Genomic DNA, 19,018 nt, shown 5'->3' on the forward strand with positions numbered 1-19,018 from the left:
GCAGGGGTTATTTACTGCTACAATGGAGTGAATTCTGGTTCAAGACTTGTGTTGCTTGGTTCTGTCTTTCTCAGCTTAGAACACGGCTTGGCATTTTCATTCTTTGGTATAGACTTTAGTATGGTATTGCCTCCACTGCAGCATAAAACTTCTATAGTTGTGGCATCTTCCCATGCTTTTTAGTTATTCACATTGAAGCAAAATTTCCACAACATCGAGTTATTCTACAGTTTTATCGTTTTGTTTCACAAGGTGCATCTCAGATATTGGTTCATTTACTGAGTCTTCCTTTACAGGAAGACTGTATTTTCTTTGACGCAGAAGGGAAATGCAATCATGGTTCTTTTTTTAAATCTTTTTTCATGTTTATATGTTGATACCTGTACATCTCTCAGAGAAGAACTTTTACTTTAGCACATGTGGTGAATCTTTTGGTTTAGACTCCATGGCAACATCTGAGACATTCTGTACACTTCCGGTTTCTGAAGCTTTAGTCTCTGTACCTGTTTGTTATATGATCACATCAGGATCATAAGTCCATTACACAACAGCACTGTATCGTTTAGCTGTCTTTATGGCTGTTGGGCCAATATCTTTGCTGTTTTACAAGTCATATATTTCTACTTTCCTTTCCTTTTCTTTTTCAGTTCAGGCACACAAGTGCGGCTTCTATTTTATGCACTTTAAAGATTTGAATTTTGTTAGTGTCTTTATCTCTCCCTGAAACACATTAATAATAATGTCATCCCTTTTGAATTTCTTCTACAGGTCATGTATGTGCTGACTATGTTCAGTCTATTCACTTTCTTTGCTGGAAAGGCCTACGTGTTTTCCTTTATTGACACTTTCAGATTTATTTTGTTTTATGAGCTGTGCAAAAGTGTCATGAGTTTACTTTAGATAAATGATTTTCTTAACCACTTCCCTTTGAGCAGAAGTTTGTACATAGTTCTTAATTTTATTTCCAGTTTCCTTGAGATGAGTTTAAGCAATTAATTTTCAGTCTGTACATTGTGAAATGTTGCTTTCAAGTTAAGAACAGCATCATTAAGAGTTTGCAAATCTCCCAATATTTTATATTTATCACTCTGCAAACACACAATATTAGCTTTGGTATGAACAGTGACTTTTGTCTTTCCAGTTCATGTACCAGTTGGCATTGCTCTCTTTTCAGCTTATGAACAGTCTCTTCCAGTTTTACTAAAACAGACTCTCCTTACTTTTGTTTTAGTTTGAGCTTTGCAAGGCTACTCAGACTGCCTCTGAAGTGTTTCTGTACTTTATGTCTTTTCAAAAATGTTCATTCACTTTCACTGGAGAATCCAAACTGTGTTGCAAGTCAGTCATATGTGCCTTGGTGTTCTGCTTCAGTACAGCCGTGTGTTCATTTATAGTTGTTATACAATTATGCTTAAAACTTGGTTTGAAAGTTCAGAAAACTATAAAAACAGAACGTTAAATAAGCAGAATACGGACAAATCAGTGATATCACATGATAGTCTGTATCTGTCTAGAAGGGAAAGTGGGATCCTAAAGTGTGCTATAGAGCTTTGTCATTTACTTTCCCTTGTTGCTGGCTGATCCATTGTTGTACAGCCACTGTTGCTAAAAAGGGCTTCACAACTTCTTCCACAAAGTATTGCTTCTTGATAGTAGCTTTTAAAACAAACTATTTTCTTCAACATCACTAAACAGCTGATGCAATTTCTCACCTGCCTGTGGTGACAACATATTCTTGTTTATGTCAGTCCCTGTGACTCACAGAAACTTTAGCTCCACACAATGTCATCAGAGTTATGACAAAGGCATTCTACAACAAACTTTTATGTTACAAATTTCAAGTATTACTTCTTTTACTGTCATAGGGGCCTACTTTATTATTCCTAGTGAACATCCCCATATGAGCACAAACTACTACTCTTCCTTTTGTAGGTATAGCAGTTCCTTAGCCTAAACAACTTAACATGTAGGAAACATGTTTCCTATCTATGAGTCTCATACAATTTATTACAGTTCATGTGGGAAACATTTAGGCTGTGCTGCATAGAATATACTGTTCTACAAAGTTCAACAATCTGTAAGTAACTTCTTTGTATACACCACACATCACTCTTTCTTTTGTTTTCACTACTTAAAAGGCCAGGCTTACACTTTTCTAAATGGTTCATTAAAATGCAACAAAATGTCCTCAGTAGACTTCTCTTGCCACTGCACTACCTTTTCCTGTCAAAGGATTCCCCTTTCTTGCATTGGCACCTGGTAGTCAAAACAATTTGGTAATGTTACTGGGTTCACACTTGTGCATCAGTTATTTTAAATGTTCAGAATACCATATAACCTAGCCTATGAGCACTTCATACACTTTGTTAAGTGTCCTCAGACCAGCACTGTTATGCTTCATTTCAAGAAACAAATGGCCAAAAAACAAGTCCACAGCTCGAACAGGGCGATAAACCACCACAACAGGGCACAATTCCCAGAATAAATGTCACGATGCAACGGTTAAAAGTTCAGTTTATTAAAACCAAGAATACACTCCAACAATGGTCAGGTTTAGTGCTTTCATCTGACTACGATCAGACTTCATCCGTGACATTTATTCTGGGAATTGTGCCCTGTTGTGGTGGTTTATCGCCTTGTTCGAGCTGTGGACTTGTTTTTTGGCCATTTGTTTCTTGGAGTTTTCGGTGGTTTGCTTTTACATGCTTCATTTCAAAACACAAGTCAGTGCACAACATTCATAACTGTCTTACATATCTTCTTAGAAAACACAGCCCAAAAAATGTACAAGAACATTTCCCATCACACTCAGTTAACCATCTCATTCATTATATGCAGCTTTGTTAAGCAACCTTTTAGCAATTTCATGAATACCACTTTAAAGTCAGGCACACCCTGTAAAGCTGCATGCCTCTCTGAAGTTAGGGAACATAGTTCATGCAAAGCACATTTTAGTTTGCAGTACCACAACATTTCCTCACAGTGCTTTGCAATCATTTGTGGGAATACCATTTAGACAAAGATATTTGCATCACAGGTAGTTTACAAAAGATAAAATGTTTCAGAGTTTATATTAAACTGTAATTTTGTCCTCTACAATGCATCAATGTGGTAACTTTGTTTAGCATGCAGTGGAACAGCACTCTGAAATGTCACCTTTGCAGATCACCAAACCTCGCACTTATTGACTGGGGCAAAATAAAGTATGCTTCTCTTCGGTTTAGGGAAACAGTCTGAATAAGAGTACACATATCTTTTTTTAAAAATTCTTCCAGGAAGGAAGCAGTCCATGTACTGAATGCAGAAATGCTCATGGTACAGGGTACTGCTTTCTGTCATGCTTGCCATATTACTTTCATAAAAACAGTTTACTAGTGACAGAAAGTTCATTTTATTCTAATCTCTTCAGCCTTCAGCAAACAAAATATATCAAAGAGGTAATTTAATTTCTTCATATAGGACAGCAGCTTGTCAAAGAGGAGGCAAGAAGTCTTCTAAGACATCTCACAGAAATAACTTTCCATTAACAGTGTTCCTTCTCATTCCCTGGAGATTCATTCCATCTTTCTCCCTCAGGAATCTTTCTCTCTCTGTCTCTTAGGCTCCATGCTTCAGCGCATTCTGTATAGTGTCCCTGCCCCTTTTACCTTGTGAATATGAGTGGGCTGCCCCCCACACCTCAGGCAGCAGTCGAAGGTGTATGTATGTGTGTGTTTATGCAAATAAGTACATATATATATATATATATATATATATATATATATATAAAATGTGTGTGTGTGTGTGTGTGTGTGTATATATATATATATATATATATATATATATATATATATATATATATATATATATATACACACACATACACACACACTGAACACCAACAGTGCACTGCCCATAAACAACATCATGTAAAAATGAGCCAGCACACAGGGTTCCAATAAATCTGACTTAATTCCGCCACTGTGAAACAGCATGTTGGTGGAATCAAATCATATTTACTGGAACCCAATGTGTTGGCTCTTTTGATGTATGTATACATAAACAATTACATGTGGCAGCAGAGCAGAAGATTTATATCTTACATCAGAATATCCCGTGTTATTTTTCTGTTGTACTACTTCTAGTATGCACTGAACTAAAAGACCCATATAACAGCTGGAAATTCTGTCAGAAATTTTTGTTTCAGTTCTAGTTTTTCTTTCTTTTTTGTTTTACCTAAAAGGACAACTTCACTCTTCAATATAGTTAACTTCATCACAGTTCTTTTTCTGTCTACAATACCACCTATGTGTAGTTTAATGCCCAGAAGCCTTTCAGTATCTTAAAATGTCTTTAGCTCCTTTGTTTCCTACCAGAAATCATGACACTCTACACACTTTTTTTCCTATTCAGAGCTGGCATTGGTTCTGAAAAGAATTTGTCTCTGCCTATATGACATAATGAGACCATATTCTTTCTGTAGGTTTCACTATAAGTCACCAGTCACAATTTTACATTCTGAGAATGTGCCTTGCTGTCATCTGTGAAATGCTATCAAGCAAACATGCAGTTAACAGAAACTTTTCTAGAAAATGTACTGGTAGAGAAATCTTTAAATAAAGAACAAGGATTAGTTATTGTGCAACAATACACAAACAAATAACAAAAACCCACTCATTTTTGACTACTGAACTACTGCTCTTATCAAAGCTACTAGAAACAATTAAGGAAGGCATGGAATACCACTTTTCTAATCTGTGTTAATCCTAATCCCAAACCTGATCCTAACCCCAGTCCTAAATTTTACCTTAGGAAAAACATTTTTCATGACACTACCACTACACAAGACACTCAGATACACTTCACATACCCAAGCATATGTGAACAACACTAAATGTATCCCCTTCGTTTGCCTTATTCAACCATAACCCACAAATACTCACATATACACTCACACCACTAATGCTGAAACTTTAATTATATCTGAAAGTTCCAGCATTAAAACCCAATCTAAAACTCACCGTAACTATAAGCACTTGATCTTCCTTTATTTGACACCTTCAAAACTCAACAAAGAGTGCTTTTGATCCATTTCCAGAGCAGTACACTGTCAACAAAATCACTATTCAACAGAACCAACAGTATCATAGACGGATAAATAGAGTGACAATAGACATAGACATTCATAAAACATGTCTTTATGTTAAAAGTTTGTATAAAAGATCATGTCAAAGTTTTTTTGCCATGTTCATTATATCAAATGACATATTTTTTTAATTTGTTTTGAGTGAAACTGACATTTGATTTAAGTGGTAGTTCAACTGTTGTGTGGTAGCATGTATTTTTTTTCCAAACTGAACACATATGCTTGGTGCTGCACTGACTCTCCACTGCAGTGAGATGTGACCCTTCTCCCTGATCCTCGCATTTATATGGTTCACCAGGTTGTTTAGCCCCTCTTCACCTGGGTGACAAGTGCCTTCCATTTGCTGATGATGACTAACATTCCCCATGGGATACAACAACGGGCGTCTCTGAAAGCTGCCACTGTTGCAAATGGGGATAGGTGCTCACCTTAAGTTATAATCCTATCAATCCCTATGTGATGATGTCACACCATTGACTGGGTGGACAAAGGGGTGCAGGCTACAGGGATGACACTGGCTCTAGGACAGTACACCTCCTGACTCACCTGCGTCCCAGTGAGGCAGCCACTCCAAGAAACACTTGAAAGGAAAACAAAAGTGGTCCTTTACAAGGCAATTGGTCCCTTCTGCATTGTTTTGAGAGACTTATGGCATGGAACTCAAAACATTATTAACCTAGGAGGAAACTTTTTCTTGTTATAGTGTGCCTTACCTCTCCACTTTCCAGGTAGCGTCGCATAACCCTCTTCTTCCGAATTTTCAGTCCACGCCAGTACAGAAGTCCCAGCAGAGATGTACAAGTAGTGAAAAACAGTCCACATATAACAGCTACTGCTATTATAGTTGGAATTTTGCTGGAATACAACAGAATTTTAAAGGTGGTCAGTTATTACAAAGAACAATTTTAGAGGATAAAGATTATAACTGCTGCTAGATGTCAATGTGACAGTGATATTCTTAGAACATTGACTATGCAATGAGTGATCTACAGGTCTTATTCTCCCATCAAAGGCTGCAGCAAGCAAGAAGTGCTTTATGAAATGTGTCTTACATAACTACAGTGCAAGGTCCTTTGCCAAACAAAAGAACAGTGTGATTTGAGGAAAGGATCCATTGTAAGGGACCTATGCATATAAATGTCTTTGTAAGTTGTACTAAATTTTCCACGGTTTCCTTTCTTTATGTTCACAGTCTTCATATGGCAATATCAATTACATCAAAACCTCAGTTCTTCAAAGTAGGCCTCTTAGAGAAGAAAGTTAGTAAATCTCACTCTACACATATACTGCCAGAAGATGTGGAATCTCCCATCCCAAGGCCAAATAATGTGACCAATAACAACTTTAGATTTTAGTTGAGACTCCATGTGTAATACAAAGTGTGAGTTTTTAATGTATTTATGGTTCTGTTTCTTTTTCTGGCTTTGCTTATCGTGCATCCCTGTTCATCCTTCTTGAAATGGAATTTCTTAATCTAGTTCTACCTATTGACGTGCTTCAATGTTCTGTTCTATCCGTGTTTCGCTACAGTACAGTTGTGTACACTTACCATAAATGTAGATGTTCAAGTGTATTGACTATTGCAGTCATTACATTTGGGTAATCTGCTGGCAGGTTGCCCTCAGTCGGCCTGAATTCCAAAGTCTTGGGTCCTGCATCGGTTGCTGTCTCCTCTTCCATGACGTCAGGTCATCAGGGGTATAAAACAGGCAGCCGACACCAGTTTCTTTAGTTTTTCTTGCCCCAGATGTCAGGTGCCCCCCAAATGGGTAGCAAAAATATATATATAAACTATATATTCATGCAACAATATAAACTTTACCTTCATCTACAAGCAAATACACCACATAGGTTGTAGAAAATAGTGAAGGAAAGAGAAACTCCAGAATAAAAGCGGGATGGCAGGCAGGTAACCTGGACTGCAACAGTGAATACACTCGAACATCTACATTTATGGTAAGTGTACACAACTGTACTATGTTCTTCATGTATCATTGTTGCAGTCATTACATTTGGGTAGAATCCCAAAGCTATGGATGGGAGGCTGGAGCTAAACTGCATTAGGGGCGGCTATAAGGCCCTGCAGAACTGTAGTGGCAAAGCCTGCTCTGGACTTAGAGAAGAGAGGCAAATGATAATGCTTTGTAAAAGTGTGAACAGAACTCCAAGTAGCAGCTTCTAGAATGTCTTTGGTTGGTACCCCTCTGAGAAAAGCTACTGATGTAGCTGCAGCCTTGGTGGAATGAGACCTAATGCCCTTGGGCACCAGTTTACCATGATGCAAGTAGCAGAAACGAATGCAGTGGCTTATCCACTTTGAAATAGTCTGCTTTGAAATAGCCTTTCCCTCTGATCCTGCAGCAAATGCCACCAGTAGCTGCTCAGTTTTTCTTAGCGCTTTAGTCCTGCTCAAGTAGAATCTTAGTTGTCTGTGTACATCCAAGGAATGCAGAATCCGCTCCCCCTTGTTCTGCGGATTTGGATAAAAAGTTGGCAGATGAATAGTTTAGTTAAGAGCCACACTGGAAACCACCTTAGGCATAAAGGAAGGATTGGTCCTGAGGGACACCCTGTCTGGGTAAAATATGATAAAAGGTTCCACAGCCATGAGGGCCTGTAGCTCTGAAACCCTTCTTACTGAATTAATTGCCAGGAGCAAAGCTGTTTTCCATGATAAGAACTTTAGATCTGCATCTGCAGTAGCAGCTGGTTCAAATGGAGGCAGGGTGAGCTTTTCCAACACAAAATTGAGGCCCCATGCAGGAATTGGTAATCTTCTGGGAGGCCTTACATTTTTGGCCCCTCTAAGATACTGCTTTAGCAAAGGATTGGAAAAGATTGGTGGCTCTGTGTTGTAATGAGCTGAGATGGCAGAGGCATGGATTTTTATTGATGAAAAAGATAGGCCTTTGTCAAGCATCTCAGTCAAGTTTTGTAAAATCTGAGGAATATTTGGCTCTGCTGTGTCAGTTCTTTGTGCTTGGTTCCAAGCACAAAATCTCTTCCATTTATCAGCATAAGATTTTCTAGTACTAGGCCTTCTGGCTTCCAAAATGACATCCATCACAGATTTACTGAGAGGTGTTGTTTGAATAACTACATGATCAGCCATGCTGCCAGGTTCAGTGTTTGGAGCTGATTGTGCAGGATCTGATTGTTTTGCTGAGACAGTAAGTGAGGTATTTTAGGCAAGTACCAAGCTGGGAATTGTGACATATTCCTTAGGATTGGGTACTGGTGTTGGCGGGGCCAGTCCGAGGCAATTAGTATCATCTTTGTTTTTTCTTGTCTGACCTTTAGTAGGACCTTGGGTAGAAGGGGCAGAGGAGGAAAGGCGTAAACTGATAGGTTTTTCCAGCTGAAGGATAGGGCATCCACTTTCCATGCTTGTCTGTGATAAGTCCTTGTGCAGAATTTGTCCAGTTGATAATTCCGAGGAGAGGCAAATAGGTCTATATTCGGGCTCCCCCATTTCTTTGGTATCATGCTGAAGACTTGTGGATCTAGTTTCCACTGGTGAGGGTCCATAAGGTTTCTGCTTAAGTCATCTGCCAGAGTATTTTGCTTTCCTGGCAGGAATTGAGCTTGAAGATGTACTTGGTAAGTCAAGGCTGTGTCCCACAGTGCCATGGCTAGTCTGCAAAGGGGGTATGAGTGTGTGCCCCCCTGCTTGTTTATGTACCACATAACCATGGTGTTGTCCATCTTTATCAGTAGTTGTCCTGGATGAACTAAGTCCTTGAAGGCTGTCAGGGCATTTTGAACAGCTAACATCTTTTTTTTGGTTGATATGCAGATGCATTTGTTTTGGGGTCCATATGCCCTGAATGCATCTTCCTGCCAGGTGGGCCCCCCATGCATAGTCTGATGCGTCTGTAGTTAAGGTTTGGCTGGCAGGGGGTAGCGTGAAAGCCCTTCCCATGTTTTGGTGACATGCCTTTGCCCACCAAAGAAAGTCCTGTTGCAGGCAGGGAATGAGAGGAATCATTGTTTTCAGACTGCGACAATGTTGACTCCATAAACTTTTTAGGTACCACTGCAGTTTCCTCATATGCAGTCTTGCATATGGAATCAGTAGAATGCAGGATGCCATTAATCCCAAAGCCTGCAGAGTTTGTCTTGCAGATAACTGGGATATTGTAGCCATCTGTTTGAAGTAAATAGGCAGTTGCCTTTTTTTGTCTGGCGTGAGGAAAGCCATCTGGGCAGCTGTATTCAAGCTTGCACCCAGGAATGTTATCTTTTGAGAGGATGACAGTTGTGATTTCTTTTTGTTTATTGTGTATCCTAGGCATGTTAGAAGCCTTTTCTCAAATGCCAGATGCCGAAGAAGAATGTCCTTGTTCTCTGCTTGAATGAGACAGTTGTTCAAGTAAGGATAGATTTGTACACCTCTTTGTCTGCAAAATGCAGTTACTGGTGCCAGGCATTTTGTAAAGACCCTGAGCGCAGTAGATAAGCCAAAGGGCAGTGCAGAGAATTGGTAATGCATAAAGCCAGCCTTGAAATGGAGGTATCTTCTGCACGATTCCCTTATTGGGATATGCAGGTATGCCTCTTTTAAGTCTAATGTCACCAGCAAGCGTTCTTGCCCAGCATGGGCAGAAGCTGCTGCAAAGTTAGCATTTTGAATTTTGGAATGTCCAGGAATGTGTTCAAAATTGATAAATCTAGTATTGGGCGCCAGGCCTTGTCTTTTCTGGGTACCAAGAAAGTACAGTTTTGTACCTACCATAAATGTAGATGTTCGAGTGCTAATACAGCTGCAGTCATAACAGATGGGTTCTCCTGCCGTCAGGCGGGTCCTCGGTCGGCCAAATTCCAAAGTCCAGGTCCGGTGTCAGTTGTTGTCGCTTTCTTTCCTGACGTCAGTGCGACAGGGGTATATAAGACACAGCCGACGCCATTTTCTTCAGTCTTTCTTGCCCCAGATGTCAGGTGCCCCCAGAAGGAAGGCAATATATATATATATATATATATATATATAATATATAATCATGCAATGCAATATAATCAAAAATCAGTAGTTGCAAGCAAATACACCATAGAAAGATAACCCAATCAGGTTGTAAGATGAGGAGTTAGCCACTAGGTCTGTACCCAGAGGGGAAGGAGGGAGGGAAACCTGGACTGCAGCTGTATTAGCACTCGAACATCTACATTTATGGTAGGTACAAAACTGTACTATGTTCATCGTGCATACAGCTGCAGTCATAACAGATGGGTAGAATCCCAAAGCTACGCACAGGGTGGTAGGCACTAGGTGGAACTGGGAGGAGCCAGAATGCCCTGCAACACAGCAGTGGCAAAGCCTGCTCTAGTTTTGGAGTATAAAGGTAGGTGGTAGTGTTTAGTGAAGGTATGCACAGAACTCCAAGTGGCTGCCTCCAAAATATCTTTGGTAGGGACTCCTCTGAGGAAGGCTGCAGAGGTAGCTGTGGCCCTTGTGGAGTGGGATCTGATGCCTGCAGGTACAGATTTACCATGAAAGGAGTAACAAAACCGTATGCAGTGGCCTATCCATTTTGAAATTGTCTGTTTGGAAATTGGCTTCCCTTGAGCTCCTACAGCATAGGACACAAAGAGTTGTTCTGATTTCCTGAAGGGCTTTGTTCTGTCCAAATAGTAACGTAGTTGTCTATGGATGTCTAAGGAATGAAGCAGCCTTTCCCCTTTGTTTTGAGGATTGGGGTAAAAGGTAGGTAAGTGTATGACCTGATTTAAAGCTACCCTGGATACTACCTTAGGCATAGGGCTTGTAGTTCCGAGACCCTATGAGCTGAGGTAATAGCCAGAAGGAAAGCTGTTTTCCAGGACAAATATTGCAAATCTGTTGAGGCAGCTGGTTCAAAGGGAGGCAATGTTATTTTTTCTAGAATGTAATTAAGATCCCAGGCTGGTATTGGTTGTTTCCTTGGAGGTCTTATATTCTTAGCCCCTCCGAGGAACTGCCTTAAGAGTGGGTGAGAGAATAAGGGTGGATCAGTGGTGTATTCTGCAGAAATGGCTGAGGCATGGATTTTGATGGAGGAAAATGAAAGTCCACTGTTCAACAGCTCAGCTAGATACTGTAATATCTGAGGCAAATTCAGTTTTCTAGGATCCTGGCCCTTTTTCTCATTCCAAGCGCAAAACCGTTTCCATTTTGCGGAGTAAGCTTTTCTAGTAGATGGCCTTCTGGCCTCCAAAATGACATCCTGCACCTCCTTGGAGAGTAGGGTCTGTTGTGGTGTTAAGGAATTTTCCATGCAGCCAGATTGAGTGTTTTCAGCTGACTGTGAAGAGTTTTGTAGCTGTGCTGAGTCAGGAGAAGAGGCATTAGAGGTAGGGTCCAGGGAGGAGAATGTGTTAGGCTCCTCAGGAGTGGGTACCAGTGTTGTCTTGGCCAGTCTGGAACAATCAGTATCATCTTTGGTCCATCTGCTCTTGCTTTCAAGAGCACCTTGGGCAGTAGAGGCAAAGGTGGGAAGGCGTAAACTGTCCGTGCTGTCCAACTGAAAGAAAGGGCATCCACTCTCCAGGCCTTTGGATGAAATGTCCTTGAGCAGAATTTTGTCAATTGATGATTCTTGTGGGAGGCAAAGAGATCTATGTCTGGCCTTCCCCACGCTTGGATTATCTTTGTAAACACTTGAGGATGCAACTTCCATTCGTGCGGGTCTGTCATATTTCTGCTTAGATTGTCTGCCAGCGTGTTTTCCAAACCTGGCAGGTACTGTGCTTGAAGCTCGATTTGCCATTCCAGAGCCATGTTCCAAAGTGACATGGCCAGCCTGCACAAGGGGTATGAATGTGTTCCTCCTTGTTTGTTTATGTACCACATTACTGTGGTGTTGTCTGTTCTTATCAATAATTGCCCTGGAAGCAGGAGGTCCTTGAAAGCTGTAAATGCATTTATCACTGCTAGCATTTCCTTTTGATTGATGTGAAGGTGCTTTTCCTTTTGGGACCATTTGCCCTGAATGCACCTGTCTGTCATGTGTGCCCCCCAGGCATAGTCTGAGGCGTCTGTTGTGATGACTTGATTTGCTTGAGGCTTGCAGAAAGGTAGACCTGTGTTTGTTTGGCATGTTTGGGCCCACCATAAAAATTCCTTTTGCAAACATGGAATTAGTGGTATTATTGTTTCCAAACTGTGGCTGTGTTGAGACCATAGGTATTTTAGGTACCATTGAAGTTTCCTCATATGCAACTTTGCACATGGGATTAGAAGAATGCAAGATGCCATGAAGCCCAGAGCCTGCAGGATTTTCCTTGCAGTTAGCCTGGTACAATTTGCTAGCATCTTGAAGTACTGAGTTAGTTGCCCCTGTTTTTCTGGCGTAAGATAGGCCATCTGGGTGTTTGTGTCCAAGTTGGCACCCAGGAAAATTATTTTCTGAGATGGTGTTAGCCTGGATTTCTTTTTGTTGACTGTGTATCCCAGAGAATTCAATAACCGTGTTACATAAGCCAGATGTTCCAGAAGTATGTGTTTGCTGTCCGCTTGGATCAGGCAATCGTCCAAATAAGGGTAAATTTGTATCCGTTGAAGTCTGCAGTAGGCAATTACTGATGCCAGGCATTTCGTGAATACTCTGGGCGCAGTAGATAAGCCAAAGGGCAATGCAGAGAATTGATAGTGGATTGAACCTGCAAGAAATCTGAGGTATCTTCTGCAGCTTTGTCTGATTGGGACATGCAGGTATGCCTCCTTGAGGTCCAATGTTACCAGCCAAGACTCCTTGCCCAGCATGGGAAGAAGCTGCTGTAAAGTGAGCATCTTGAATTTTGCATGCAGTAGAAATGTGTTTAGGATGGATAAGTCCAAAATGGGTCTCCAATCGGTTCCCTTCCTTGGTACCAGGAATAGCCTGGAATAAAAACCTTGACCTTGTTCATGAGTAGGTACCTCTTGAATAGCTTTCATGTCCATGAGCTTTGAAATTTGTATTTGAGCCTCTGCCCTTTGATTGTGTGGCAGGTTCGGCATGCCTCTCATTTTGGAAGAGTGTGAAAATGAAATCTGTAGCCTCTGTTTATAATGTCCAGGATCCATTTGTCTTTTGTGACAATATGCCAATTTTTTGAAAATAATGCCAGCTTTCCTCCCAAGGGTGCTGCCACCTGAGCCTTGCTTGGCATGCAAAGGGGAAAGTCATTGGGTTTGTTTCCTGTATTGTTGTGCACTGTCTTCGCCACCTCTTGGTGCTGGAGATTGCCATTGTCTGCCTCTATATGATCCTTGAGATTGTCCTCTGCCCCTTGTGCTCCTGTATCTACCTCTTTGGGGCTTGTCCGTGGCTGGAAAGGACCAGTTTTTTGAAGGCCAATTTCTGCTAAAACGTGGTGGTTGTACCTGTAGAAAAGCTTTGACAGTTTGCATAGATTTAGCTTTTTCTTCCATTTTCCATAGTATCTCCTCAGCATTAGTACCTAATAATACATCCTTTTGTAAAGCAGCATCTAGTAGTTTAGCTTTAACATGATCAGGCAAGGTTTGTTCCCTAAGCCAGGCATGTCTACGAATGACTGATCCTGTAACAGCAGCTCTACTTGAGGCCTCTAGAGCATCATAGCCACATTGTAAGGTGTGTTTACCCACTTGTTCTGCACTATGCATCATATCCTGCAACTCCTTCAAATCTGGTTGTTCAGGTTGTGACATTTTATTCCTTAATTGTGATAACAGAAACTGCTGATATTTAAGCATATGGAACTGACAATTTAAGGCCCTCATGGCTAGGGTGGCCGAGGTATATACCTTTTTCCCACACCTTTCTAAGGATCTAGACTCTCTCTCGGAAGGTAATGGATTCTTAGCAGCAGAGGCCTTCATTCCCTTGGGGCCTTGAGAAATGGTATCAGGGTCAGCATTATGGCTTTTGTAAAGAAATTGGTGTGAGTTAGGAACTCTGTAGTACCTATCAGGCTTGACTGGGGCAGGAGGCAGGGAATCCGGATTAAGGCAAGCCTCCGAGTAAACATCATCAAGTATGTCCAAGACAGGAGGTATCGCCAGAGGTCTGTGCTGAGGTAGCAAAAGAAATTCCCTAAGCCTTTTCTTGGAATCTGAAAAATCTTGGCCTTCCCAATGGAAGTGTTCCCTCAAGGTATGCAAGGTTTCCCTGAAAGAAAAATCCTCTGGGGGAGATACAGAAGGAATGGACTGCTATGCATCAGAATCTTCAAAAGGGGAGTACGAGTGTTCCTCTTCATCAGAAAGTTCTGAAAAAATGGAGCCCTGGTCAGAAGAGGGAGAATCTTCCTCCACTCTGGGTCTCTTGTCCGGAGGGGGTTGGGAACCCCTGATAAGAGTAATTAAATCCTCAGCCATTTTGAGCATCTGCTTTTTAGGCATGGGGCCTGGAGATGGGCCCTGTGCAACAGGCCTCTTGGAATGCATGGCTGATTTAGACTTAGTAAAGGCCTTTATGGAAAAGGAAGAAGAAGGTCTGAAGACACCATGGGTGGAAGTGGACCTGTCCACATTAAGAGGCTCAACACTCACAGTGGCTTCGGTAGCTGTAGTCAGGGTATGGGCCGAGGAACCTGTGGTCTCGGTTACAGAAGACACCACCAGAGAAGTGTCGTCGGTAGTCAGGGGCTGCATAGGCACCTCGCTGAGTACCGGACCACGTGTAGCTGGTTTTGGCGTGGTGTCGGTGGAGACCACGGACCTCGCGTGTCGGTCTTTGTCCTTGTGTTTTTTGGACAAAACGGTAGTCGGAGTCTCCGACAACATTTTATAATTAAAAGCTTTACCAAAAAAGTGCTGGGCGAACTCCGTCCGACGCTTAATAGTGCGTTTATTGAAAGTAGCACAAAAGTGACAGCCCGAGACGTTGTGGCCTGGGCCTAAACAAGGTATACAGAGGGAATGGAAATCCTTATGCGGTATTTGCTTCCCACAAGAAATACAATTGTTAACTTTGTCTGACATCGGTCTGAGGCAAGAAAAGTTTCCCCAATGGGGTACTTAGCTTTAAAGAAGACTTCGGTTTCCAAATTTTCGTAATTTCAGGAGCTGGCCGACCGGCACTTGCAAACTGCTTCTGCTTCGGGCACCGCGCGGCAAAAAAGACTGAAGAAAATGGCGTCGGCTGTGTCTTATATACCCCTGTCGCACTGACGTCAGGAAAGATAGCGACAACAACCGACGCCGGACCTGGACTTTGGAATTCGGCCGACCGAGGACCCGCCTGACGGCAGGAGAACCCATCTGTTATGACTGCAGCTGTATGCACGATGAACATCAGTCTTGAATAAAACCCTTGTCCTTTTTCCTGTTCTGACACAGGCTGAATAGCCCCCATATCCATGAGGGACGTAACTTGTTTCTATACCTCTGCCCATTGATTTTTTGGCAGATCTGGCCAACCGTTTGCAATTTGCAGAGTGTGGAAGTGGAATCTGTATCCCTGAGATACTATGTTTAACACCCACTTGTCCTGGGTTATTAACTGCCAATTTTGAGCATAAAGTGCTAATTTTACCCCTAAGGGTGCTGCCAAAAGATAAGTGCTTGGTGATGGCAGAGGGAAGTCATTGAGACTGTTTACTGTAGGGTTGCGCTTTATTTCCTCCAGATTTGTAGGTAGAAGCACCCCATTGCTTTGACCTGTAAGAATCCTGTGACTGGTATCTAGAACCTTTAGAGCACCTGGATTTGCCCCGTGGAGGTCTGTCGGACACAGGAAAGGACCAATTTTTTTGTAGGCCAGTGTCTACTGAATCTTGGTGGCTGCACTTGTAAGAAGTCTTTTACAGTTTGCATAGACTTAGCTTTGTCTTCCATTTTCTTTAAAACTTCTTCTGCCTTAATACCAGAGTATCATGCTGTAAAGGTGCATCCAGCAATTTAGCTTTAACATGATTAGGCAAATTTTGCTCTTTTAGCCAGGCATGCCTCCTAATCACAGATCCAGTAACTGCGGCCCTGCAGAAGGCCTCTAAGGAATCAAAACCACATTGCAAAGTATGCTTTCCGACTTGTTCTGCTGCATGCAATAATTCCTGCAATTCTTTATTTTCTGCACATTCAGAAATCAACATCATTTTCTGTTTCAGTAATTCCATAACATGTTGTTGATACTTGAGCATTTGAAACTGGCAGTTTAAGGCCCTAATTGCCAAGGTTGCAGATGTATAAACCTTCTTTCCCCATCTATCCAGTGCCCTGGAATCTCTGTCAGAGGGGGTAAGATTTTTTTGCTGTTGAGGCCTTAACACCTTTTGGACCCTGTGAAATAGTTTCAGGGTCAGCAGCAGGGTTTCTAAATAAAAATGCATGTGAGTCAGGAACCTTGTAATATCTGTCTGGCTTGCTAGGAGCCGGAGATAAGGAGTCTGGAGTCAAGCTTGACTCCGAAAACATGTCATCCACAATGTCTAAAACAGGAGGTATGGCTAAAGGCCTATGCTGAGGGAGAAGAAGGAAATCCCTAAGCCTCCTCTTTTTTGATTCTGAGAAATCTTGACTCTCCCAGTGAAAATGCTCCCACAAAGTATGCAAGGTTTCTCCAAAGGAATAATCTTCAGGAGGAGATGCAGATGGGATAGATTCCTCTACATCAGAATCCTAATAGGGTGGTATAGAAAATTCCTGATCAGAAGAGGAATCAGAAGAAATAGAAACCTGATCTGAAGATTCATAATCAGTGTCTTGCCAAGGCCTCTTATCAGGAGAGGGTTGGGAACCCCTGATCAAGGTAATTAGGTCTTCAGCCATAGGTTCATACTAGGCTATCTGCCCTAGGGCATTTATAAGCCTAGCCAGAGTGTGTTTGGCTTTCGCCACCCATTTTAAATGAATTTTGCTATGCCCTTTTTCAAGGTTAGTATACTGTGCCTCTGTCTAACAGTGACACAGAAGTGATACCTGGGTTAAACCTACGATCTCCCATCCACTCATAGATTCCTCTTGAAGAGAGTCAATGAGGGACTCTGCCTAACCTCGACTGGGATTTTATTCCAGAGTGAAGGGAGTCTCTGGGTTATGAATCGGTCCCTCCAACATGTCCTATTTATTTCAGTGCTGAGGTTCAAGTCTCTCGAGCGCATAGCTCAATGGGATTTGGATTTTCTGAAGTGCAGCATGTCCATTAATTCCGGGTTGGACATGGCTTTATACATCAGGCACAGATCGCCTCTGGGCAGGCGGTATGCCACTGAGTAGAGTTGGAGTTTCTTTAACCGGGCAGCATATGGCATCTGTTTGAGCCCTTTGATCCTCTTGGTGAGGTACTTTTGGGGTCTTTACAGTTGCTGCAGGTGTCTGGTAAGGTACATCCCAAAAGGGGCATTGTACTCAATTATGGGCCTGATGAGGGATGAGTAAAGAGACACGATGATCTGATCTAGATGTGAATCCCTTCATGATTAGGTGGGCTATATAAAACGTTTTTCTAACCACTTTGGCCACGTGGTTTGCAAATGAGAGATTGCTATCAACTTGGGTCCCCAGGTCCCTAATTACTTCTTCCGTACTTAATGGATTACCACCTATGTGGTAATTTGTGGGCACTTTGTTTTTGCCAAAGGGGATGACTATACACTTTTTGGGGTTTAGCTTGAGGCCATGGCTCTGGCACCAGTTGTCTGTTTCTATGAGGCACTTTTGTAGGATGCTTGTGTCGGCTGGAGAGTCGATTATGGCGCCTAGTTTGCAGTCATCTGCGAACTTGGTTAGCCACAGTCCTTCCGTGTTGGCCTGTACCTCCGAGAAATATATACCGAACAAGAGAAGTCCCAGGACTGAGCCTTGTGGGACGCCACCTGTAATTGGTTTGGAGTCTGACATGGCTCCAGCAATTCTAACAATGTGGGTTCTGTCCTTGAGCCAGTTTGCAACCCATTTAGTGATATAGGGGTTTATATTTAAGCTGGTGAGCTTATCTATAATGCCCGAGTGGGGTATTGTATCGAAGGCTTTTGCGAGGTCCAGGTAGGCTGTGTGGACCACCTTCCCCTCGTCAATGGCCTTGGTGACTGTTTCAAAGAAATCGACCAGGTTTAAGAGGCAGGATCTGCCCTTAACAAAGCCGAACTGGGTAGGATCCAGTGTCTGTAGGTCCCCAATATCTTTATTTATGAGGTCCACCAAGCAGAAATAAGTATCATCTGCTTTTTGGGCATAGAGGCCTCTGCACGTGGCTCATGCGTAGTTTTTTTTAGCTTTAGAAGTTGCTTTTGTCTTTGTTTTTGAAGCTGGCATCAGTTTTATATAGAAATGCTATGGCCTGAAGACACCCTCAGAAGCCGGTGCCTGCTCAGCAGCTCTGGACCCGTCCAAGGGAGAGACATCCGCGGGTACTATACTTTGAGAATCTCGCTGCCTGCCGGACTCCGCATAGGTCTCAGTAGAGGCCTGCGACTTGAAAGTAGCGGGTATCAGGGGCTGCGAAAGTGCCTCACTGAGTACCGACGAACCGGCGACTGGCTTAGGAGAAGCTTTGTCGTCAGTTCTGGACCTCGACGGTCTGTCTCTGTCCTTTTCCTTGTGTTTTTTGTGAACTCCGGTAGTTGCATTGCTATCTGACGACATTTCAGGATAGTTAAATCTGTTTCCAAAATATTTTGAAGCAAAGATATACCGACGCTTAATAGTGCGTTGGTTAAATCTAGCATAAAACCGACAGCTAGGCACATTATGATCAAGGCCTAGGCAAGGAATACAGTATAAATGGAAATCCTTTTAAGGTATTTGCTTCCCATAAGTAATGCAATTATTAACTTTTACTGACATCGGTATGGAGCAAGAAAAAGTTTCCCCAACGGGGTACTTAGCTTTAGTGAAGACTTTGGTTCTGAAACTTGAATTCGAAAATTTCAAGAGTCGGCCGACCGGCACTTGCGTACTGCTTCTGCTTCAGGCAATGCATGGCAAGAAAGACTAAAGAAAATGGCGTTGGC

General features: G+C 42.2%; 1 protein-coding gene across 1 annotated transcript in view; it reads right to left on the reverse strand.

The window, feature by feature from the left end:
• The window catches only part of ERBB3 (erb-b2 receptor tyrosine kinase 3), a 708,562-nt gene that overhangs the window by 115,803 nt on the left and 573,741 nt on the right, over nt 1-19,018 (reverse strand). The window contains exon 17 of the mRNA XM_044083747.1: nt 5,839-5,980. Within this exon, the coding sequence (XP_043939682.1) occupies nt 5,839-5,980 (142 nt within the window). The remainder of the gene's footprint in view (nt 1-5,838; nt 5,981-19,018) is intronic.

This window comes from Protopterus annectens, chromosome 9.part0 (assembly GCF_019279795.1).
Source record: "Protopterus annectens isolate FY-2018-M chromosome 9.part0, PAN1.0, whole genome shotgun sequence".
Classification (NCBI taxonomy): Eukaryota; Metazoa; Chordata; order Ceratodontiformes; family Protopteridae; genus Protopterus; species Protopterus annectens.